Source organism: Coffea eugenioides, chromosome 3 (assembly GCF_003713205.1).
Source record: "Coffea eugenioides isolate CCC68of chromosome 3, Ceug_1.0, whole genome shotgun sequence".
In the NCBI taxonomy this organism is placed as follows: Eukaryota; Viridiplantae; Streptophyta; class Magnoliopsida; order Gentianales; family Rubiaceae; genus Coffea; species Coffea eugenioides.
This window is the reverse complement of record NC_040037.1, coordinates 38,336,301-38,360,111: the sequence shown is the minus strand read 5'-3', so window position 1 is coordinate 38,360,111 and position 23,811 is coordinate 38,336,301. Positions and strand designations below refer to the sequence as shown.

Here is a 23,811-nt window from a genome sequence, read left to right as displayed (position 1 = left end):
CATCTAAATTAATTAAGTAGCATGAAATTTTTGAGCAAAACTTATTTCCAAAATTAAGTGATAAGTTATTTACTTATTACTTAATGTGATATACACACAAATGTAACAGATTTAGCACTTAACAATTTATAATTTAATGAATTCAAATTTCAAATTTCAATTTTATCAAACACAACTCAAGTATCCTATATAGGGGTAGTAGAGTACTTTTGCAACAATAGGGGAGGTATGTGTAATTTTATAATATTAAGGGGAGCTTCATAAAATTATCAAAAACCTCAAGGAGGTTTCTGAAATTATCCCTTTGTGAATTGTGCAAGACTATAAGGGACTAAAATTTTGTACATTTTCCAACAAAACGGATTCCTGTGGGGTTGGGTGGAGTCATTTTCCTTACCTAAGGCTCCTTTCCTTGAACCCAAACAGATCCTTACTAGTCACCCGTATCAAAGAGAGAAGACTAATTTTGATCGGAGTCCACGGAGAATTTGGGGTTTCTCCAATTTTCAATCGTTTTTGGTTAAGAGAATTGGTGCAGGCACCCGCTTTGGTGCAGTTGCAGCAGGCCTAGTGAAAATGGCAAAAGACGACGAATTGGGGGCTGCAGCCGTTCCAGAAGAAGAGGGACCATCAGAAACTGCAGCAGCAGATGAAACTGAGGACAAAGTTGAGGACAAAGTTGCTGAGCTCACTTTAGATGGCCCGCAAGGTTTTTATTGCATCGCTGCTTAGATTAATCATAGTTATTTTACCTTTCCAATAATCCCTTTTAATTTGGTGCCATGACTCTCGTTAATCGATCTTTAGATACTCTGATTGTAATAGATTACTAATGTGTGCGCAATTAGTAGAAAAAACTTTCTGAACTTTGTTCTCTAATTAAATTGCATCTGTTAATCAGAGAACGACTTGTTGCTTCATGTATAATGGTGGGATTCCCTTGTTCATCTTTTTGGTTCTAAGGTTTGTTCAGTTGCTTGAAAGATATGATTTGTGAAACAGTAGTCGTTGATTACGGTAAAAAGAATTTATAAAGCAAATTTTTTTTTCGATTCAGTACTTGTTAGGGTAGCTTCTTACAGTCAAAGCTTTTGCGGTCTAATAAGTCAAAATCACAAGTCCAGTGAACACCTGAAAAGAAGTCCTATCCCCAGTTTGTTTTTTGAGGGAATAGACTGGTTTATTTTCCCATTTTCAGCTTGGTATCTAGCTTTGGTCTATTCCAGTGCTGTTGATGATTATCAGATATACCAAATGATTTCTACCTGTTCTGCTATTTTCTCCTTTTTATTGCTCACGAATGTGTCTCATTCCCATGATAAGCTGTCCTTTCCAGCCTGTTAATAGATTCATTTTCTTTACTCCTGAGCAGCTGAGTTTCTTGTTTGCTTATTATAGCTCATTGAACATTGAAATGCATATGAAGAGAGGTTGGTCATGCACAAATTTATTCATTCAGCTTACAAATTCTCTGTAACTTGGAAAAGAGTTTAGATAATATGGATATTTATGTTCGCCCATTCTTCTTTGCAAACTATAAGCTGCAAAAGTCTAGCTCTCCTCAAACGTCATTTTAGTTGTAGCATCATATTTGTATATTTGTACACTCTCTCAACACATGCTGAAATATGAATTAAGTTTTCAGGCAACTGATTAAGCATCAGTATCTATTCCCCCTCAAAACATATGTTTCATTTAATCCAGTAACCAATCTATAAAAAAAAATCTGGATTTAATTGACATTTGATACGTTTTTTGAAATTTGGATAGCAAAGTGATATATAATTACTGATTACTTTATTCATTCTTTTTGATAAATAATTTAATAGTAGTATTTGCTCTTACACTTGGGCCTTTTGAAATTCACAGAAGCTGCAAAAAAGAAGAAGAAAAAAAGTAAAAGCAAGTGAGTGAGCACTTTCTCTCCTTTCATTGTCTTTTTTCTCCTTATGGAAGGATTTAGGTTTTCACTTCTCCTTTTTCATGTTTTGCATTTTCAGGAAGAAAAAAGAATTGCGGGTGCAAACAGATCCTCCATCCATCCCAGTTATTGAACTCTTCCCTTCTGGGGAATTTCCAGAGGGTGAAGTTCAACAGTACAAAGACGAGTATGTACCCATTACTGTATGCTTTATTGTGTTTGATGACCTATATTAAGCATTATTGCAATCAGAACAGATTGTCTGAAAAATTCGCAATGGAAAGGGTCAGGATATTTTCTGAATTTGATTATTGGTTGTAATTAAAAGTCCATAGTAGTGAGATTGAGAGCAAAAGGATTGTCTCTTTTAATTGATAAATGCTTCTGACAGCATTTAGTTTCCATACAAGAGAAAGTTTCTGTAAGAGTGAATGTGCATGGATATACTAATTCTTTACTACAAAGTTGCTGTAGTCTGCAGATTGGAAAGCTTTTTATTAGGATGTGTTGGCGAAACTATGTGAGCTATGATTGTCTGAGGAGAAAGCTCGAATAGTAAACCCACTTTTAGGGCCTGTTTGATAACTCTACTTAATGCAGAAAATTAATTTATTCAGAATTTTTTGAATTTAGCATGTTTGATCATAGAAATTCCTTACCACTTAATGTATTAAGCACTGCATAATTTGTGTACAAAATTTTAAGTGACAAAAATTTTGACTGAATCTTCTGAATTGACTACGCATACTATACCTCTTATAGTGTTCTTGCACATAGTGCACGTTTGTTTTCTTTATGCTGGACATACACAAAGACACACATGCATGCACACAGACACTCTTACAACAAATATGCACACTTAAATACCACTTCTAAATTATTTCATTATTTTCTCTCTCACACACATGCACACTTTTCTTTTTCTCCAAATGCACAAATAAAGTTAATGTTTTAAAAAATAGAAATACAATATTTGTGCGATATTTCAATTCAGTATCATAATCCAGTTAGTTATCAAACAAATATAACTTAAACAATTCAGCAACTTAATACATTCAGCACTTAATTTTCAGAATTCAAAATTGACATTTCAGACTTTAGATTTATCAAATGGACCCTTAATCTTGAGTTTTATTAGTCTTTGGGCTTATATTTTTCTAATTTAAATAATTTTCTTCAGTGGGGTGCTGGGGGAAGATGCGTGCTTGCTCATGGCTGCAATGTGTTGAGGAGTTACTATATTTTCATTGGCATATTCTGCCTGATGTCCTAAGCATTTTTCTACTTGGAAGATTTTAGCATCCCAGTGCTCTTTCTAAGAGCAACAAAAAGAAGTGGGATATCTTGACACTTAAGAATTTATATGTATCTGAAAATTAGGGGATCTAAGCTTCTTTAATTAAGCTGTAGTAATGCTGGATTATTTTTCCTTTCAGGGGTACCTTTTTTTATTTATTTTTATTTTTAAAAAGTGGGCAGGGATAGGTGAATCTAATAGGACACTCTTGGGTTTGTAGATGTTTCTTGGTATCTTTGCCCTTTTATTGTGATGATTTTTCGCCAGTGTTTTCTTATTGGACATCTTACATGTGTCTTGACTGTATATGCCTTCTCCTGGAGATGCTGTTGATGCACCTGAGATAGTGTTTGATTGTAAAGTTAGTTACGTTTTCCTTAACATGCGTAATTCAGGTCGCAGGAGAGTTACAAAAAGTTGCTGCCTTCTTTTTTTTTCAGACTCTGCTATTTTCTCTCACATATTTTATCATTGGCAAACATGCATACAAAAATTGATTGCACTTTCTTTTACCTAATTTATTGCATACATAATCTGTTTTCAGTCCATTCAGGATCTACATATTTACGTGTACAATTTGATTTGGGGATAGCAATGGTGCAGGTATATGCTCTTTTAGTGAAATCAAACCTAAATAAATGCATCCTGAATAAGTGCTTTGATATTTAACGATAAAACTGTACTTAAGCCTGCCGTGAAAGTTCTCTTGCATCATTTAAGAATTCCATAACAATCCTCTAGAATGAAAGTTAAAAAAGTAATGAACATGGACCTGAAGAGATGTCATCCGAGATTAGAATCCATTCCTGTAAGGAAATGCACTAATAACATAGAAATGATAAAGTGTGTATTTGATAAAAAATAGTAACTCTAACAGGGAAAACCATCAGGCATCAAAATCCTAAGATGTGTATAATTGGTCACTGTAATAGGTTGGGTAGCTCTGTTTACCATAATGGAAAGATATATTTTCTGTCTGTAATCCTCTCCATACCTTCTGATGAATTAAGAAAATTGAGTAATATTCAGAAGATGTGTTTTAATATCAGTCTTGCTTTGAAACCATGATAAGAAAGAATGGAGTACCATCTACTCTCTGTAAATATGTAAATTGAATTGGATTTTGATGTATTTTAACTGTATAAGTTTGTGGGAATATCTTAAATAAGTACTTTAGAAGGTTCATCTCCATTACATATCTACATGATACAACATTCAACATTGTTACATCTAACATGTCAAAGATGACACGTCAGCATGTCAAATAATATTTAGCGTAACCAACTAAATTATGAGATTGCATATGCTTATGGTTGCTGATTACCCAAAACCATCCGTGGCAACTTGATGGGATATGCACTTCTCCATTTCCATCTTCCATTTTAACATCTCATACATTTTTGCCTTCTCTTCTGTCTAGGGAAGTGCATGTTTATACATAAGCCTTCCATGAGGAATTTAATGCCATGGGATTTGGCATCTTGTGGACTGGAGGTTTAGAGCAGCGACAGAGGCCACGGCAATTTGTGGGCCGTATTATTGGACCACTAATTAACCTTCCTTATATGACAGAGATATTTCTGCCACTTGTTATTGTAGTGTGCTTTGTACTTTCTACTAATCATTGTGATGTGGCTAAAGTCAATTTTTGCATGTTCCCAATCCGATCTAGGGATTCTTTTTATTGGACTTGATATATTGGTTACTCTTTTTTCTTTCAATAAGCAAAGAGGCTGGACATCTGTTTTAGAGGGGATGATGTCAGTATGTGTATGAATAGCTCCAAGAACTTGTTTTCTGTTATGAAAATGATGTAGTCTTTGCTTTCTGTTTTATGGGTGGGGCTATTTTCTTTTAAACCTTGTGTTTCTTAGCATCAAAAGAGGAGTAACATCTGTTCTTTTGATATCTCTGAAGGATCAAAGCATGCTGAAGTTTTTGCTTTGATGGGGTCAGTTGAGGTTATTCTTGGAAAAAAGAGACACAGAATGAGGATGGCTAGCTGTTTTTGAACCCCCGTGAATGAACCATTTGCATCTCTTGCATGAAGTAGTTCTGTTTTTACAAGTGCCCACTGATTTGGATCAAAACGCGTGGTTTATCTGTTACAGTTTAAAGCATGGTTTTGGAATAGGTGCATGATTGCAATTAGTTAGCTGCATGCGAATTAAAATTAGACAACACTAGTGCACTTTTATATTCCCAATTAGAGGAAAGTAGCTGTCATACGTTTTCAAATGTACCGGATCTTTTTCCTTTCTCTCTCGAATGGTTTAAATTCAACTGATTTCAGTATGCAATCCCGTTTTCTCTTATTATTGGGCTCTTTTTTTTTTTAATTTAATATCATTGAGAGTTCTTAAAATAAATTTCTGTTGTTGATGATTCAATTCAGTAACTTGTGGAGGACAACTTCTGAGGAAAAGAGGGAGTTGGAGCGCCTGGAAAAACCAATATACAATTCCGTTCGCCAGGCAGCGGAAGTTCATCGTCAGGTAGGTACTAAAACTTTGATATTTATCTGTGTGCTTGGACATGTCTGTTCGCATTTGAGAGCAACCCGAAGAAATGAATATTTCCCTATTTGGTTGCTGAGAAAAATATATTTGGCTGGCTCTTTTCTTCCATTACGGCAACCTTGTAACTGTGTTCAGGTTCGGAGATATATCAGGCAGATTTTGAAGCCTGGAATGTTAATGATTGATCTGTGTGAGACCTTGGAGAATACTGTACGTAAATTGATATCAGAGAATGGTCTCCAAGCTGGCATTGCATTTCCCACAGGATGCTCATTAAATTGGTGAGTATGAATGTGTTGTTCGTGCAATATTATGTAACTTAAGAAATTGAAAACACTTTATAAACATTCACTATGTCAGTTTTTTACCGTGTTAAGAAACTGAAAACACTTTATAAACATTCACCATGTCATTTTTTTACTGTGTTTACTTTTACAGCTTCTAGTCAGCTAATTCATTTATTTCTTCTTTTCTCTTTTTCAAACTGAGTTCTTTTTCCTCTCTGGTTAAGTTCTTTCTGCTTCTAACCTGTTTCTTCTTACAGGGTTGCAGCCCACTGGACCCCAAATTCTGGAGATAAAACTGTGCTTCAGTATGATGATGTCATGAAACTGGATTTTGGAACTCATATTGATGGTACTAATTTCAAATCTTACGTCTGGTGGTCTGTGGGCATGCTTCGTACTGCCTCATTGGTTTTACTTGTTTTTGTTTGCTTAGCATCATTCCACTGTTGGTGTTTAATTCTGGCATGTTTGTACTTGCAGGACATATAGTAGACTGTGCATTTACTGTGGCATTTAATCCTATGTTCAACCCTCTCCTTGAAGCCTCACGTGAAGCCACAAATACGGGAATCAAGGTGGGTGTATTTGTGTTGGATAACTGGAAAGAAGTTCTTTAAAGTGAAAATTTGAAACCTGCTGGTAAATAAGTGAAATTTAATGAGATGTAAACTTGTCGTCCAAGTTATATAACAAATGATTTTCACAATGCATTCTGTTAAAACCAACTCATATCTTCACCGTATTGTATACTTTGTTTCATTTTCAGGAAGCTGGAATTGATGTCCGCCTTTGTGATGTTGGTGCTGCAATCCAGGAGGTCATGGAATCATATGAGGTTGAAATTAACGGCAAAGTATACCAAGGTAATTGAAATTGAAATGAATGTAGCTTTACTTTACATCTGTCAGATGCTTTGAGGTTAGAATAATGGCTGATAATGTGAAACCTTTTTTTATTTTTTTGGTGATACTTTTACTATTTGGAGTCCAATTCTTCTTTAAATGTTTTACAATCTTAATAATTATTACACTGAGAACCATTTGATTTTACTTGTTGGGATAGTACTTTTGGTATAGAAACATTACCTAATATCTTTCCTTTCACTCTCTAGGTTACATTTTTATTGGCTGAACGTTGTTTAAGATGAGTGCATTTATTGTACAATGAATGACGATTGGCAAAACACTCCAAAATTACACCCTTCATTGAATTCATTGGTAATAGAAAGGCCTTTTGCTTGGTTAAGCATTTTCAAGAAGGGTAAATTTTTGGGGGGATAAGAAAAATTATTGCAGTAAATGGCTTTTGAGTACTGATAGGGGCCAAATTTTGGCAGAGTCCAAAAAGAAATCTGGCCAATAAAACTGGGCTTGATTTAATGCTTTTTAATGGCTTTACAGGCATAGATTGAATATTATTGCTTGCAATATATTTTGTCTTCTGGTCATCCTCAGCGTTTAACCTAAACAGGAGGCTAATATGTATCATCTTGTGTCCTTTCTTGATTTGAGCAGACTTCAGGGATTCCTTTGGATGTTCAGGCTGATAGTTATCATGCCATTTTCTTGGTTTAGAGCACTGTATACAAACAGTGAAAGATAATTTTCTTTATCTCTATCTCAGGGAAGTTTGCAAAGTTAAAATTCACGGAAACAAGGACTTTCATAACTAGTCAAAAAAGCATTATGATTTTTAAGTTTCAAGTCATGACTGGTTGCTGGATTCTGTTCTTAAGCTGTACTTTGTGTTGTGCCACAACCACCATGAAAGAAATTTTTTTTTGTTGTTCTTTCATTTTTGTATTTTGTTGTACTTGTAGTCTGTATTCATCTTATGATAAAATTTCATATAATGAATGACATTTAATGTGTTTGGGGTTGCTCTCTGTCAGTTAAGAGTATCCGAAATTTGAATGGGCACAGTATTGGAAGTTATCAAATCCATGCTGGAAAATCTGTTCCAATTGTGAAAGGAGGAGAACAAACAAAAATGGAAGAGGGCGAGTTTTATGCAATTGAGACCTTTGGATCAACAGGTGATGGTTTCTACATTTTTTGGCTGAGTACTGTGCTTGATGGAACTTAAATCTATATGCAGATTCATTTTCCTGTTATTTGTTTTGTACAGGAAAGGGGTATGTCAGAGAAGATCTAGAGTGCAGCCATTACATGAAGAATTTTGATGTTGGCCATATACCATTGCGATTACCGAGAGCAAAACAGCTTCTGGCAACAATTAATAAGAACTTCTCTACATTGGCCTTCTGTAGACGTTATTTAGATCGCCTTGGGGAGACAAAATATTTGATGGCACTAAAGAATCTATGTGATTCTGGGATTGTTCAGGTATTTCACGTTAATTTATTGTCAGTGAGGTAATGAACTTTGAAGAAATGGAGGTTTCAATTTTGACATTAATAAAAGAAAGATTTTAAGATGTGGGGGGAGCATGTGATTTTGTGGATGTGGAACCTTCTGGGGTGTTTAGATAGATGCCATTATACATCATGTCCAAATGGTGAGAGGATCTTCCTATATCTTGCTGAGTATGTTAAGATGACTGGAAGATGCAAAATATCAAAATCTAGAAAGATCTGAAGATATGTGTCGGCAGAGATATTACCTAATGTCATAGAATGGAATACTGGGAATTACCTGTGAACTAGCCAAGTTCATAATGGGGTATATAACTTGGTTTGATAAATTTCTCTCCTCTCTTGATTTTAGATTCTAGCTATATATATTAACAGAAGCTTGTTGTATGCTTTTCAGCCTTACCCTCCTCTATGTGACATCAAAGGCAGCTATGTATCTCAGTTTGAACATACCATATTACTCCGTCCTACTTGCAAAGAGGTGATATCAAGAGGCGATGACTATTAATGGCACGACAAAGTGTGATGATGATCTGAGCTTAATCAATAATTAGGGTTTACGTTCTGCCGGGCGCTGTGCGGAGGCTAGTCCCTATTTGTTGTGTATCTTTAAGTCTCCTTATTCGACTAACAGCTACATGCGGCTACCTTTTTCCTTTCCCACTGTTTTGTTTGGAGAATGGTTCTTGTTAGGAAAACTTGTGCAACTGATTGATTATCTGTTGGTGAGAGACAGAATGTGAAGCTTATTATGAAAGGTGCATTTTCTTGAGATTGAAGAACTGGGCTAAATTTTTGATACAGAATACAGAGAAGCATAGATCATGTGGTCCTCCGGTAATCAGGAGGCTATAACTATATGGTTGGAAGGATGCAAGGATTATTTTCAAATCCTGGAAGCTCGGATGGGAACATGGGCGAGAAATTTCACAAGAAAAAAAAGGACAGAGGAAGAAATATTAATTCAGTTAAAAAAAAAAAAGAAAAAAACTTGAATGTGTTTGTAAACTGCCATAAATAATGAACCATGAACAAATTCAATATTTATGCCCCAAAAAATCATCACATTTCTTCATTTTGAAACTCCCAAAACACCCCAAGATAAAAACTTTTGGGTCTTGCATTTTGTTTGTTTATGTCAAAACTAGGCCCAAACGAATAATATTGCATTGTTATTATTGTAAACGGGTGGAGGTTGGGCTGCTTCTTGACATTCAAAGCCTACTCGCACGGTATTGGTTAGTTTTAGGTTGATCCGAATCATAGGCGTCGAGTTAATTGGATTGGATTGGATTGGATGGGGCTGGGGGGCAGCATGAGCTTGTTGAGGGGAGGCTGCTCCTCCTCCTCCTCCTCCTCCGGCGGCTACTGCTGCTGTTCTAGTAGCAGCAGTAATTATGGATATGGTGGTCGTCGCCCTGTACTGCTACGAGCTCTACTTCCCTCTGCCACTGCTTCTGCTACTTCATCTTCAACGCCGCGGCCTCTGCAGCCTCTCCTCCTCCTCAGGCCCAGAGATAAGAAGAAGACGATTATACTAACCCCACCATTCTCCACTTCACCTCCTACTAATCCTAATTACTCCTCCTCCTCCTCCTCCTGGGCTACTCCTAAAAAACTAACACCGCCATTTCTGCTGCCTTCCCCGCTCATCACAAAATTTACTCCTGTTACTCCCATTCCAACGTTGTTGCCGGGGTGGAAACGCTGTTTCTGCACTGCCCCCTCCTCCTCCTCCTCCTCCGTCAAGGTGGAGGATGATGACGATGATGAGATGACCAAGATCAAAGAAGCCGCCAACACATTGGACATTCGAGTGGGCAAAATCCTCAAGGCCTGGAGGCACCAGGAAGCTGATTCCCTCTACGTCGAAGAGGTCGATGTTGGGGAGCCTGAACCCAGAATCATTTGTAGTGGCCTCGTCAAATATCTGCCCCTCCACCATCTTCAGGTACCATATTATACTGTTCTACTATTTCTACTGCTACTAAGTCATGCATCAAAATTACCCCTACTGCTGCTGCTGCTGCTTGTTAAGCTATTAGTGACAAATTTGGACAACCCTCGTGCTTAATACTACTAGTGTTAGGCCACGACTACTAGTTATTGACAAAAATGTCTGCTTCTAAGCTAGCCATGTCCCTATAGAGCCTTCCATCCCCACTCTTTTATTGCTATCATCACAAGGAAGACTGTGTTCAGCATAGCGTCGCGCATGCTTGAACATACCAAGCTTTTTACTTTCCCAAATAGCTGAAAAGCTCATCGGACGGCATTTTCAATTGAGAAGAGCTGGTCTTCTGTCTCTTCTTTGAGCAAACCTTCAGGTGAAAATATCTAACCCCATGAGATCAACATGCAGGGCATCAATGTGGTTGTCCTTGCTAATTTGAAGCCAAGGAATATGCGTGGTGTCAAATCATCCGGAATGCTGATGGCAGCTTCTGATGCATCACATGAGAACGTGGAGCTACTAGTGCCTCCTGAAGGCTCAGTTCCTGGTCAAAGGATATGGTTTGGTTCTGTGGATGAAAAGGAGAATCTTCCAGATGCCGCATCGCCCAATCAGGCAAATTCTCAAACTCTCATTGCGTAATACAAGTTCCAAACTTTTATTTGGTATGGTAGGGAATTTTTCATGTCAGAGACAACATCTAGACGTGCACAGAAAAGCGGGTATTAAACCCTTAGCTTTCCCGTTATAGACCTCTCTAGGCAAAAGATAATTTAGTGGCGACATGCCTCGTGTATCAAAGCCTATAAGTATGAACTTAAGTAAGCAAAAAAATTATATGAGGGGTAGTACATCACTTTGTTGGACAATTGAATGTATGCTCTGCTCTAAAATACTTTACGGTTACGTTATAAATGTCTCAGCTCTTTAATGCATGGTATTCAGAATTCACATGGTCGGCTTTTGGTTAGATGTTTAGTAACAAAATTCTTCCTGATCTTTTCCATTTTCTTATGGGAGTTCTCCAGGATCCTGTTTATAAACTACTTTGTTGGTAGGTTATAGCTTGCAAGTTCATTGACAAATGAAATTTGGGCAAGAACAATAATTTTGCGTTACTTGTGGAATTTTTGCTTGGTCATATCCTCAATGAAGAGAACTCTGGTGTTTATTAAAGTACTACTTATGTTGGTTTGATGGATAGGGCTTCAAATGCAAAGGTGATAAGTTATACTAATACAGGATCGTAAAAATGCTCAAATGATTATAATTCAGCTTTGCATTGAGATGATGAATTACTGAAGAGGACACTGGGCAAAGAATAATTAGCTTTCCTTAATAAACCTCTTCAATGCACCTTTTGTATTTTTGATTTCATTGTGAAGAACAATGTCATAGATGTCTTACTAATGCATGGATGCTAGTAGAATCTCAATGTAAAACTGCCCTTGGTAAGAAAGTGAGTGTGCTGAAACAGTTATTAGCGATACTGAATAATTTAGTTCTGTTATTCTTTTCTGTAGGTAAAACAGTTAGATTTTATCGATGAAAACAAAGTCAAGTTTGTATAAACATATGGGTGATACCCAAATACCTTTTAGTAAATGATTTATTAAATGCGGCCTGGCAAGAAGCAGAACTTTTCGTTCAATGGGTTACTAATTTTATTCGTCCATAAACTGATTATGTTTATGGCTTCGTAAAATGATAAGGTCAAATCAACATCAAGTCAAATATTGAGAGATAACACATATTTCTTCTCAAAGAAACATACATCACTGCCATGTCACCAGATTCAGCTGCTGAAATGTTAGGTCACTTCCTTGCCCAGTCAAGTTGTCAACCCAATCTGATCAACTGGCTGTTTAGTCGTTGGCCTTTAATATGAGAATTTTTAGTTGGTACGCATCACATATTGCAATGTTTACTGTGGTTTTTGCTTACTTATTAAGGATTAAATAAAATATCATGGCACAACTGAGATGTTTGGATGAGAATGTTTTGCAAGTTTGTTACCATAAGCAACTAAAGGCATATTGTATTTACTTTTACTAGATAGACAAAACCTTTAAGCTATCCTAACAGTAAACAGACCAGATATTGCTTTTGTTGTAAGATTGGTGAACCAGTTTCTGAATTCACCAAGGTACAGTGATTAGACATACTGAATCTTAAAATGTCTTAAAGGTGCCTTGGGTCATGGCTAACTCTATCAGAACAGTCATCTTAAAATATATTGTTGTTAGTGGAATCCTGTTTCATGGAAGTGCAAGAAACAATCTGTGGTTTCAAAGTCTGGTGTTGAATCTGATTATAGGGCTATGGTGCAAACTATGTGCAAGTTGCTATAGCTGAAACAGCTGTTGAAGGAACTTGGTCTTGAAAATAATAATCCAATGGATCTGCAGAAGGCAAGCAACTCTACGTATTGTATCTAATTATCTGGACAACTGTGGGTGGACAACTGTTATTTGTGTACCTGTTGGTGGAATCTTGTTTCTTGGAAGAGTAAGGTACGGTGCTAAATGCCAATATAGGGCTATGGTGCAAACTACAAGTGATTTGCTATTGCTGAAATATCTGTTGAAGGAACCTGGTTTTGTAAGTAATATGCCAGTGGGTGCATCATGCAATAATCTTGCAGCTCTTCATATTTGCATCTAATTACCCTGGCTGCCGCCACCTTGCAGTGGACTGGGGAAAGTGAATACCCTTGACGCACACCCACCAACCTGTGATCAGAAGGCTAGCCTCTTTCTAAGGATATTTGGTGGACTTTATACATAGACAAAGCACATTAAGATAGATTCTCACTACATCTGCAGATTATATGTTAAAAGATGAGCAGCTAGTAGACTCGCTCAGTAAATGTTTTGGCAGTTCTAGAATGCATTTTACTTGTAACTAGCTAGGGTATTACTAGAAGTATTGAGGATTTGAAGGTCAATAGTTATGTTTTCATAACAAATATTGTGGTTCAGGGAATTAAAGCAGAAAAAGGGCAACCCAAATGGCCATTAAACTATTCCTTTGGTGTAATTTTGGCTACTGGACTATTTTTAGTTCCAATTTTTCCACTGAACTCCTAAAAACATTTACTTTTGGCACTTTTTAATGTTTCACTGTCAAGTCCTTTCTCTTCGGTTAATTTAGGGGGATACCTTTTTCCCAATGTTTTCTCTTCGGTTAATTTAAAAGTTTTACTTGAATTCTTGATTAAGGTATCTTGAATGCACCCATGTCAGTCAAACGTCTGTGAGTGAATGGAGTGTGACATAATTTTAGCTTAACGTGCTTTTGTTTGACTTGACTAAACCATTGATGCAACTAATGATCCAAAGAGGATGATTGGAGGAAGAGCTGTTTTTCTCAGCTTGTGGGCTTGTTAATGGAATGACAGAAAAGTGATTGTTGATTTGGTACTGAGGCTGTCGGGTCGCATTGCAGGTTGGAGTCGGTAAAGCTCTCTGACTTTTAATACTGAATTAGTTCTATGACTGAATTAAAGGTTCCAAAGGTCATTGTGCAAGAATTTGGTGTCAATGCATATCTGCGAGCTCTCTCTTTGTTGTCTTCAGTGCAAAGTAGAAAGACACTGAATTTATGCATTTTTAATTTTCTATTCTGCTCGGCTTGTTATGCTTCTTTCCAATAATTTGCAGATTCAGAAGAAAAAGATCTGGGAACAGGTTCAGCCTCATCTGGGGACGGATGACTCGTGTATTGCTGCACTTGGTATGCACACCATGCGAACAACTGATGGTGTTGTGGTCTGCAGATCTCTAAAGAATGCTAGAATATCATAACAGGCAGTTGGAAGCTCGTCAAGGTCACAGGATTCTTTGGTCTCATAACTTGCACTTCTAGTGTGCCCCACTATCTACTGCTGTCTTTGGACCTAAATTTCTGTGCAGTATGTCCGCTGGTTTTTAGTGAGATATTGCAGGAAGAAAAGATAAATGATAATGGGCCTTGTCTATGTTTGACCTGTCATAGTTTACATCACTAATGTATGGTCATTCTTTTGTCTTTTATCTATCTTTTGTTGACACTTTGGCAAATAGCTGAGAATGTAATCTGGCTTGCAGACTTGACCTTCGGATTGATTTTTATCAGGTTCTGCTGGCTGTAAAAATTTAGGAGCATTGTGACTTAAATGGTACCATTAAGATTAGAGTTGATTTTGTTCAATGGGAGATAAAATGAGACAAAAAAAAAAGTTACTGAGTAAAGTGAAAAACGAGATATACTTTGATGCGATTAAATGTGATTAACCCTTAAGATTGGTTGCATTTATTCACTTTATTACATGGGATAGTTTTTGCTTCACTTTACACATCCAACCTAAGCAAAAATTTTCAGCTTTCAACACTCAATTTGATGACATCAACAATTTGTAATAAAGGAAACGTCTCTTTATAATTATTGTAGAAACAGCTATGGAATTTGATTAAAACTTAAATCATAAAGAGGGGAAATGGGATAAGTAGGAGGCGTGGTAGTAAAAGTAAAGATTAAAAGACCCCAAGTTTTGGAGTTTCGGAAAAAAAATAAGGGGACAAATCAAGGGCAAAAAATTAGCACTGATCAAAATTAACATAACTTTTCGTTGCCGTTTTGATAAAAAAAAAAAGGATTTCTTTTTACTTTTAGCGAAAACAAATGGAAAACATTAGACGCAAAAAATAAAAGAAACCAAATAAGGGTTTTCTAACCAAAAAAATAAAAAATAAGAGAGAAATATTCAATAACAATAAAACGGAACAAAATATATAAGAAAGTTTGAATAACAGTCAGAAACTTGTGAATGGAAACAGGAGATGAATCTGATGAAGAGTACAATGGAAAACAGAGGTCTTCTAGAAGTGCAAAAACATGAAAAAAAAATTTCAATGCAAATCTGCGGAGAAAAAAAGATTACCATATTAGTCTTGCTGACTGAGGAAGAAAGAGGAAGATGGCAAAGGAAAAGAAAAGGAGAGAAGAGAATGACGAAAAAGAGGAAGAAATGGAAAGAGAACCAGAAGAGACCGAGGGAAAAGAGAGAGATAAAAGCACACGGTTTCTGGCACACGGTTTCTGGCACACGGTTTCAGGTGGTTTGGAAAATAGAAGGGAACAAAACCGGTACAAGGAATCCAGGACCAACAAGTATGAAGAAGGACGAAGCACCAACAACAAACTTCACGACCCATTCCCACTCTATATATAAGTTCTTTATGGTACAATACTACAAAGTTAATAAAGACTAATTTTGATAGGAGTCCGCGGAGAAATTTGGGGTTTCTCCAATTTTCCATCGTTTTTGGTCAAGAGAATTGGTGCAGCCACCCGCTTTGGTGCAGTTGCAGCAGTCCTAGTGAAAATGGCAAAAGACGACGAATTGGGGGCTGGAGCCGTCCCAGAAGAAGAGGGGCCATCCGAAACTGCAGCAGCAGATGAAACTGAGGAGAAAGTTGATGAGCTCACTTTAGATGGCCCACAAGGTTTTTATTGCATCGCTGCTTGGGTTAATCGTAGTTATTTTACATTTCCAATAATCCCTTTTAATTTGGTGCCATGACTCTCGTTAATCGATCTTTAGATATTCTGATTGTAATAGATTACTAATGTGTGCGCAATTAGTAGAAAAAACTTTCTGAACTTTGTTCTCTAATTAAATTGCATCTGTTAATCAGAGAACGACTTGTTGCTTCATGTATAATCGTGGGATTCCCTTGTTCATCTTTTTGGTTCTAAGGTTTGTTCAGTTGCTTGAAAGATATGATTTGTGAAACAGTAGTTGTTCTTCATTAAGGTAAAAAGAATTTATTAAGCAAAAAATTTTTTTTTTTGATTCAGTACTTGTTAGGGTAGCTTCTTACAGTCAAACCTTTTGCGGTCTAATAAGTCAAAATCACAAGTCCAGTGAACACCTGAAAAGAAGTCCTATCCAGTTTGTTTTTTTAAGGGAATAGACTGGTTTATTTTCCCATTTTCAGCTTGGCTATCTAGCTTTGGTCTATTCCAGTGCTGTTGATGATTATCAGATATACCAAATGATTTCTACCTGTTCTGCTATATTCTCCTTTTTATTGCTCACGATTGTGTTTCATTCCCATGATAAGCTGTCCTTTCCGGCCTGTTAATAGATTCATTTTCTTTACTCCTGAGCAGCTGAGTTTCTTGTTTGCTTATTATAGCTCGTTGAACATCGATTTAGATTATTTGCGAATGCATATGAAGAGAGGTTGGTCATGCACAAACTTATTCATTCAGCTTACAAATTCTCTGTTTCTTGGAAAAGAGTTTAGATAATATGGATATTTATGTTCGCCCATTCAGGTCTAGCTCTCCTCAAACGTCATTTTAGTTGTAGCATCGTATTTGTATATTTGTTCACTCTCTCAACACATGCTGAAATATGAATTAAGTTTTCAGGCAGCTGATTAAGCATTAGCATCCATTCCCCCTCAAAAGATATGTTTCAGTTAATCCAGTAACCAATCTATAAAAAAATCTGGACTTAATTGACATTTGATACTTTTTTTGAAATTTGCATAGCAAAGTGATATATAATTACTGATTCATTCTTTTTGATAAATAATTTAATAGTAGTATTTGCTCTTACACTTGGGCCTTTTGAAATTCACAGAAGCTGCTAAAAAGAAGAAGAAAAAAAGTAAAAGCAAGTGAGCACTTTCTCTCCTTTCATTGTCTTTTTTTCTCCTTATGGAAGGATTTAGGTTTTCATTTCTCCTTTTTCATGTTTTGCATTTTCAGGAAGAAAAAAGAAATGCGGGTGCAAACAGATCCTCCATCCATCCCAGTTATTGAACTCTTCCCTTCTGGGGAATTTCCAGAGGGTGAAGTTCAACAGTACAAAGACGAGTATGTACCCATTACTGTATGCTTTATTGTCTTTGATGACCTATATTAAGCATTATTGCAATCAGAACAGATTGTCTGAAAAATTCGCAATGGAAAGGGTCAGGATATTTTCTGCATTTGATTATTGGTTGTATTTAAAAGTTCATAGTAGTGAGATGGAGAGCAAAAGGATTGTCTCTTTTAATTGATAAATGCTTCTGACAGCATTTAATTTCCATACAAGGGAAAGTTCCTGTAAGAGTGAATGTGCATGGATATACTAATTCTTTACTACAAAGTTGCTGCAGTGTGCAGATTGGAAAGCTTTTTATTAGGATGTGTTGGCGAAACTATGTGAGCTATGATTGTCTGAGGAGAAAGCTCGAATAGTAAATCCACTTTTAGGGCCTGTTTGATAACTCTACTTAATGCTGATAATTAATTTATTCAGAATTTTTTGAATTTAGCATGTTTGATAATAGAAATTCCTTACTACTTAATGTATTAAGCACTGCATAATTTGTGTACAAAATTTTAAGTGAAAAAAATTTTGACTGACTCCTCTGAATTGACCACACATACTATGCCTCTCACGCACATGACACAATCTCATAGTGTTCTTGCACATAGTGCACGTTTGTTTTCTTTATGCTGGACATATACAAAGACACAGATGCACGCACACACACACTCTTACAACAAATATACACACTTAAATACCACTTCTAAATTATTTCATTATTTTCTCTCTCACACACATGCGCATTTTTCTTTTTCTCCAAATGCACAAATATAGGTTTAAATAAAAAAAAATAGAAATACAATTATTAGAGATATTTTTACTGTAGCACTTTTTGTGATGTGATGTATGTGAGATAAAAAGGTAATTGAAAAGGTAAAAAGGTGTATTGGAAATTGTAATGATGATGTAAGCAAAAAAAATTGGGGAAATAAAGCCCAATCCAAACAAACCCATAATTGTGCGATATTTCAATTGAGTATCATAATCCAGTTAGTTATCAAACAAATATAACTTGAACAATTCAGCAACTTAATACATTCAGCACTTAATTTTCAGAATTCAGATTTCAGACTTTAGATTTATCAAACGGACCCTTAATCCTGAGTTTTATTAGTCTCTGGGCTTATCTTTTTGTAATTTAAATAATTTTCTTCAGTGGGGTGCTGGGGGAAGATGCGTGCTTGCTCGTGGCTGCAATGTGTTGATGAGTTACTATATTTTCATTGGCTTATTCTGCCTGATGCCCTAAGCATTTTTCTGCTTGGAAGATTTTAGCATCCCAGTGCTCTTTCTAAGAGCAACGAAAAGAAGTGGGATATCTTGACACTTAAGAATTTATATGTATCTGAAAATTAGGAGATCTAAGCTTCTTTAATTAAGCTGAAGTAATGCTGGATTATTTTTCCTTTCAGGGGTACCTTTTTTTATTTATTTTTATTTTTAAAAAGTGGGCAGGGATAGGTGAATCTAATAGGACACTCTTGGGTTTGTAGATGTTTCTTGGTATCTTTGCCCTTTTATTGTGATGATTTTTCGCCAGTGTTTTCTTATTGGACATCTTACATGTGTCTTGACTGTATATGCCTTCTCCTGGAGATGCTGTTGATGCACCTGAGATAGTGTTTGATTGTAAAGTTAGTTACGTTTTCCTTAACATGCGTAATTCAGGTCGCAGGAGAGTTACAAAAAGTTGCTGCCTTCTTTTTTTTCAGACTGTGCTATTTTCTCTCACATATTTTATCATTGGCAAACATGCATACAAAAATTGATTGCACTTTCTTTTACCTAATTTATTGCATATATAATCTGTTTTCAGTCCATTCAGGATCTACATATTTGTGTGTACAATTTGATTTGGGGATAGCATTGGAGCACAGGTATATGCTCTTTTAGTCAAATCAAACCTAATAAACGCATCCTGAATAAGTGCTTTGATATATAATGATAAAACTGTTACTTAAGCCTACCATGGAAGTTCTCTTGCATCATTTAAGAATTCAATAACAATCCTCTAGAATGTTTCATGTATCATTCAAGTGTTAGTAAGATACCCCACAAATAAGAAAGTTAAAAAAGTAATGAACATGGACCTGAAGAGATGTCATCCAAGATTAGAATCCATTCCTGTAAGGAAATGCACTAATAACATAGAAATGATAAAGTGTGTATTTAATAAAAAATAGTAACCCTAACAGGGAAAACCATCAGGCATCAAAATCCTGTGTATAATTGGTCACTGTAGTAGGTTGGGTAGCTCTGTTTACCACAATGGAAAGATATATATTCTGTCTGTAATCTTCTCCATACCTTCTGATGGATTGAGAAAATTGAGTAATATTCAAAAGATGTGTTTTAATATCAGTCTTGCTTTGAAACCATGATAAGAAAGAATGGAGCGCCATCTACTCGCCATAAATTTGTAAATTGAATTGGATTTTGATGTATTTTAACTGTATAAATTTGTGGGAATATCTTAAATGAGTACTATAGAAAGTTCATCTCTGTTACATATCTACATGTTACAACATTCGACATTTTTAATCTAACATGTCAGCATGTCAAACAATATTTAGCGTAGCCAACCAAATTATGAGATTGCATATGCTTATGGTTGGTGATTACCCAAAACCATCCCTGGCAACTTGATGGGATAGGCACTTTTCCATTTCGAGCTTCCATTTTAACATCTCATACATTTTTGCCTTCTCTTCTGTCTAGGGAAGTACATGTTTATACATGAGCCTTCCATGAGGAATTTAATGCCATGGGATTTGGCATCTTGTGGACTGGAGGTTTAGAGCAGTGACAGAGCCCACGGCAATTTGTGGGCCCTATTATTGGACCACTAATTAACCTTCCTTATATGAGAGAGATATTTCTGCCACTTGTTATTGTAGTGTGCTTTGTACTTTGTACTAATCGTTGTGATGTGGCTAAAGTCAATTTTTGCATGTTCCCAATCCAATCTAGGGATTCTTTTTATTGGACTTGATATATTGGTAACTCTTTTTTCTGTCAATAAGCAAAGAGGCTGGACATCTGTTTCAAAGGGGATGATGCCAGTATGTATATGAATAGCTCCAAGAACTTGTTTTCTGTTATGAAAATGATGTAGTCTTTGCTTTCTGTTTTATGGGTGGGGCTATTTTCTTTTAAACCTTGTGTTTCTTAGCATCAAAAGAGGAGGAATATCTGTTCTTTTGATATGTCTGAAGGATCAAAATGAGGATGGCTAGCTGTTTTTGAAACCCGGTGAATGAACCATTTGCATCTCTTGCATGAAGTAGTTTTATTTTTACAAGTGCCGACTGATTTGGATCAAAACGCGTGGTTTATCTGTTACAGTTTAAAGCATGGTTTTGGAATAGGTGCATGATTGCAATTAGTTAGCTGGCATGCAAATTACAATTAGACAACACTAGTGCACTTTTATATTCTCAATTAGAGGAAAGTAGCTGTCATTCGTTTTCAAATGCACCGGATCTTATTCCTTTCTGTCTCGAATGGTTTAAATTCAACTGGTTTCAGTATGCAATCCCTTTTTCTCTTATTATTGGGCTCTTTTTTTTTTTAATTTAATATCATGGAGATTTCTTAAAATAAATTTCTGTTGTTGATGATTCAATTCAGTAACTTGTGGAGGACAACTTCCGAGGAAAAGAGGGAGTTGGAGCGCCTGGAAAAACCAATCTACAATTCCGTTCGCCAGGCAGCAGAAGTTCATCGTCAGGTAGGTACTAAAACTTTGATATTTATCTGTGTGCTTGGACATGTCTGTTCGCATATGAGAGCAACCTGAAGAAATGAATATTTCCCTATTTAGTTGCTGAGAAAAATGGCTGGCTCTTTTCTTCCATTATGGCAACCTTGTAACCTTGTTCAGGTTCGGAGATATATCAGGCAGATTTTGAAGCCTGGAATGTTAATGATTGATCTGTGTGAGACCTTGGAGAATACTGTACGTAAATTGATATCAGAGAATGGTCTCCAAGCTGGCATTGCATTTCCCACAGGATGCTCATTAAATTGGTGAGTATGAATGTGTTGTTCGTGCAATATTATGTAACTTAAGAAATTGAAAACACTTTATAAACATTCACTATGTCAGTTTTTTACTGTGTTAAGAAACTGAAAACACTTTATAAACATTCACCATGTCAGTTTTAGTGTGTTTACTTTTACAGCTTCTAGTCAGCTAATTCATTTCTTTCTTTCTTTTCTCTTTTTCAAACTGAGTTCTTTTTCCTCTCTGGTTAAGTTCTTTCTGCTTCTAACCTGTTTCTTCTTACAGGGTTGCAGCCCACTGGACCCCAAATTCTGGAGATAAAACTGTGCTTCAGTATGATGATGTCATGAAACTGGATTTTGGAACTCATATTGATGGTACTATTTTCAAATCTTACGTCTGGTGGTCTGTGGGCATGCTTCGTACTGCCTCATTGGTTTTACTTGTTTTTGTTTGCTTAGCATCATTCCACTGTTGGTGTTTAATTCTGGCATGTTTGTACTTGCAGGACATATAGTAGACTCTGCATTTACTGTGGCATTTAATCCTATGTTCGACCCTCTCCTTGAAGCCTCACGTGAAGCCACAAATACGGGAATCAAGGTGGGTGTATTTGTGTTGGATAACTGGAATTAAGTTCATTAAAGTGAAAATTTGAAACCTGCTGGTTAATAAGTAAAATTTAATGAGATGTAAACTTGTCGTCCAAGTTATATAACAAATGATTTTCACAATGCATTCTGTTAAAACCAACTCATATCTTCACAGTATTTTATACTTTGTTTCATTTTCAGGAAGCTGGAATTGATGTCCGCCTTTGTGATGTTGGTGCTGCAATCCAAGAGGTCATGGAATCATATGAGGTTGAAATTAACGGCAAAGTATACCAAGGTAATTGAAACTGAAATGAATGTAGCTTTTACTTTACATCAGTCAGATGCTTTGAGGTTAGAATATTGGCTGATAATGTGAAACCTTTTTTTATTTTTTTGGCAATACTTTTAGTAATTGGAGTCCAATTCTTCTTTAAATGTTTTACAATCTTAATAATTATTACACCGAGAACCATATGATTTTACTTGTTGGGATTGTACTTTTGGTATAGAAACATTGCCTAATATCTTTCCTTTCACTCTCTAAGTCACCTTTTGATTGGCTGAACGTTGTTTAAGATGAGTGCATTTGTTGTACAATCAATGACAATTGGGAAAACACTCCAAAATTACATGCTTCATTGAACGCATTGGTAATAGAAAGGCCTTTTGGTAAAGGATTTTCAAGAAGGGTAAATTTTTGGGGGATGAGAAAAATTATTGCAGTAAATGGCTTTTGAGTACTGATAGGGGCGGCCAAATTTTGGCAGAGTCCAAAAAGAAATCTGGCCAATAAAACTGGGCTTGATTTAATGTTATTTTATGGCTTTACAGGCTTAGATTGAATATTATTGCTTGCACTATATTTTGTCTTCTGGTCATCCTCAGCGTTTAACCTAAACATGAGGCTAATATGTATTATCTTGTGTCCTTTCTTGATTTGAGCAGATTTCAGGGATTCCTTTGGTTTAGAGCACTGTATACAAACAGTGAAAGATAATTTTCTTTATCTCTATCTCAGGGAAGATTGCAAAGTTAAAATTCACGGAAACATGGATTTTCATAACTAGTCAAAAAGCATTATGATTTTTGAGTTTCAAGTCATGACTGGTTGCTGGATTCTGTTCTTAAGCTGTACTTTGTGTTGTGCCACAACCACCATGAAAGAAAAAAAAAAATTTTGGTTGTTCTTTCATTTTTGTATAAGTTTCTGGATATAGAATCATAACAGGAAAATGACAGGAAGAAAAAGTCATGTACTTATAGTCTGTAGTCATCTTATGATAAAATTTCATGTAATGAATGATATTTAATGTTTTTGGGTTTGCTCTCTGTCAGTTAAGAGTATCCGAAATTTGAATGGGCACGGTATTGGAAGTTATCAAATCCATGCTGGAAAATCTGTTCCAATTGTGAAAGGAGGAGAACAAACAAAAATGGAAGAGGGCGAGTTTTATGCAATTGAGACCTTTGGATCAACAGGTGATGGTTTCTACATTTTTTGGCTGGGTACCGTGCTTGATGGAACTTGAATCTATATGCGGATTCATTTTCCTGTCATTTGTTGTATCTTTAAGTCTCCTTATTCGACTAACAGCTACAGGCTACCTTTTTCCTTTCTCACTGTTTTGTTTGGAGAATGGTTCTTGTTAGGAAAACTTGTGTAACTGATTGATTATCTGTTGGTGAGAGACAGAATGTAAAGCTTATTATGAAAGGTGCATTTTCTTGAGATAGAACTGGTCTAAATTTTTGGTTTGATGGAGTGTGTGTGGTCACTATTATTACTAGGTCGTTTGCCACATGGAGAACAACATAAGTTGGAAGAAATCACATTTGGTGGACTTTATACATAGACAAAGCACATTAAGATAGATTCTCACTACATCTGCAGATTATATGTTAAAAGATGAGCAGCTAGTAGACTCGCTCAATAAATGTTTTGGCAGTTCTAGAATGCATTTTACTTGTGACTAGCTAGGGTATTAC

At 36.0% G+C, this 23,811-nt stretch overlaps 3 protein-coding genes across 4 annotated transcripts; all 3 read left to right on the top strand.

The window, feature by feature from the left end:
• Positions 1-374: 374 nt before the first annotated feature.
• LOC113764856 (methionine aminopeptidase 2B) lies at positions 375-9,177 on the top strand. Its single transcript, XM_027308885.1, has 11 exons — positions 375-709; positions 1,870-1,906; positions 2,001-2,108; positions 5,614-5,713; positions 5,873-6,018; positions 6,282-6,373; positions 6,505-6,599; positions 6,791-6,887; positions 7,916-8,059; positions 8,152-8,369; positions 8,796-9,177. The coding sequence occupies exons 1-11, from the start codon at positions 577-579 to the stop codon at positions 8,904-8,906; spliced, it is 1,281 nt and encodes a 426-aa protein (XP_027164686.1). The 5' UTR covers positions 375-576; the 3' UTR covers positions 8,907-9,177.
• Positions 9,178-9,549: 372 nt separating this feature from the next.
• LOC113764857 (tyrosine--tRNA ligase, cytoplasmic) lies at positions 9,550-14,458 on the top strand. 2 transcript variants are annotated; one of them, XR_003467695.1, is made up of 4 exons: positions 9,550-10,349; positions 10,761-10,967; positions 12,670-13,809; positions 14,015-14,104. XR_003467695.1 is itself a non-coding variant. In XM_027308887.1 (3 exons), the coding sequence occupies exons 1-3, from the start codon at positions 9,696-9,698 to the stop codon at positions 14,156-14,158; spliced, it is 1,005 nt and encodes a 334-aa protein (XP_027164688.1). In that variant the 5' UTR covers positions 9,632-9,695; the 3' UTR covers positions 14,159-14,458. The 2 variants fall into 2 exon arrangements, 1 of the variants encoding a protein (XP_027164688.1); XM_027308887.1 differs by lacking the exon at positions 12,670-13,809 and having other exon boundaries at positions 9,632-10,349; positions 14,015-14,458.
• Positions 14,459-15,231: 773 nt separating this feature from the next.
• On the top strand, positions 15,232-23,558 carry LOC113764855 (methionine aminopeptidase 2B-like). Its single transcript, XM_027308884.1, has 10 exons — positions 15,232-15,503; positions 15,614-15,838; positions 16,987-17,023; positions 17,115-17,222; positions 20,854-20,953; positions 21,107-21,252; positions 21,515-21,606; positions 21,738-21,832; positions 22,024-22,120; positions 23,161-23,558. The coding sequence occupies exons 1-10, from the start codon at positions 15,245-15,247 to the stop codon at positions 23,352-23,354; spliced, it is 1,353 nt and encodes a 450-aa protein (XP_027164685.1). The 5' UTR covers positions 15,232-15,244; the 3' UTR covers positions 23,355-23,558.
• Positions 23,559-23,811: the final 253 nt, after the last annotated feature.

What these genes read in the sequence shown, in the direction of transcription:
- LOC113764855 (XM_027308884.1), top strand. Translation starts at nt 15,245, where the DNA reads ATGCAAATCTGCGGAGAAAAAAAGATTACCATATTAGTCTTGCTGACT. An exon ending in AAGGAATCCAGGACCAACAA is followed by an intron (nt 15,504 to 15,613) that starts GTATGAAGAAGG and finishes TAATTTTGATAG; the next exon opens with GAGTCCGCGGAGAAATTTGG. An exon ending in CACTTTAGATGGCCCACAAG is followed by an intron (nt 15,839 to 16,986) that starts GTTTTTATTGCA and finishes TGAAATTCACAG; the next exon opens with AAGCTGCTAAAAAGAAGAAG.
- LOC113764856 (XM_027308885.1), top strand. Translation starts at nt 577, where the DNA reads ATGGCAAAAGACGACGAATTGGGGGCTGCAGCCGTTCCAGAAGAAGAG. An exon ending in TTTTGGAACTCATATTGATG is followed by an intron (nt 6,374 to 6,504) that starts GTACTAATTTCA and finishes TTGTACTTGCAG; the next exon opens with GACATATAGTAGACTGTGCA. An exon ending in TGAGACCTTTGGATCAACAG is followed by an intron (nt 8,060 to 8,151) that starts GTGATGGTTTCT and finishes TGTTTTGTACAG; the next exon opens with GAAAGGGGTATGTCAGAGAA.
- LOC113764857 (XM_027308887.1), top strand. Translation starts at nt 9,696, where the DNA reads ATGGGGCTGGGGGGCAGCATGAGCTTGTTGAGGGGAGGCTGCTCCTCC. An exon ending in TGCCCCTCCACCATCTTCAG is followed by an intron (nt 10,350 to 10,760) that starts GTACCATATTAT and finishes ATCAACATGCAG; the next exon opens with GGCATCAATGTGGTTGTCCT. An exon ending in ATGCCGCATCGCCCAATCAG is followed by an intron (nt 10,968 to 14,014) that starts GCAAATTCTCAA and finishes AATAATTTGCAG; the next exon opens with ATTCAGAAGAAAAAGATCTG.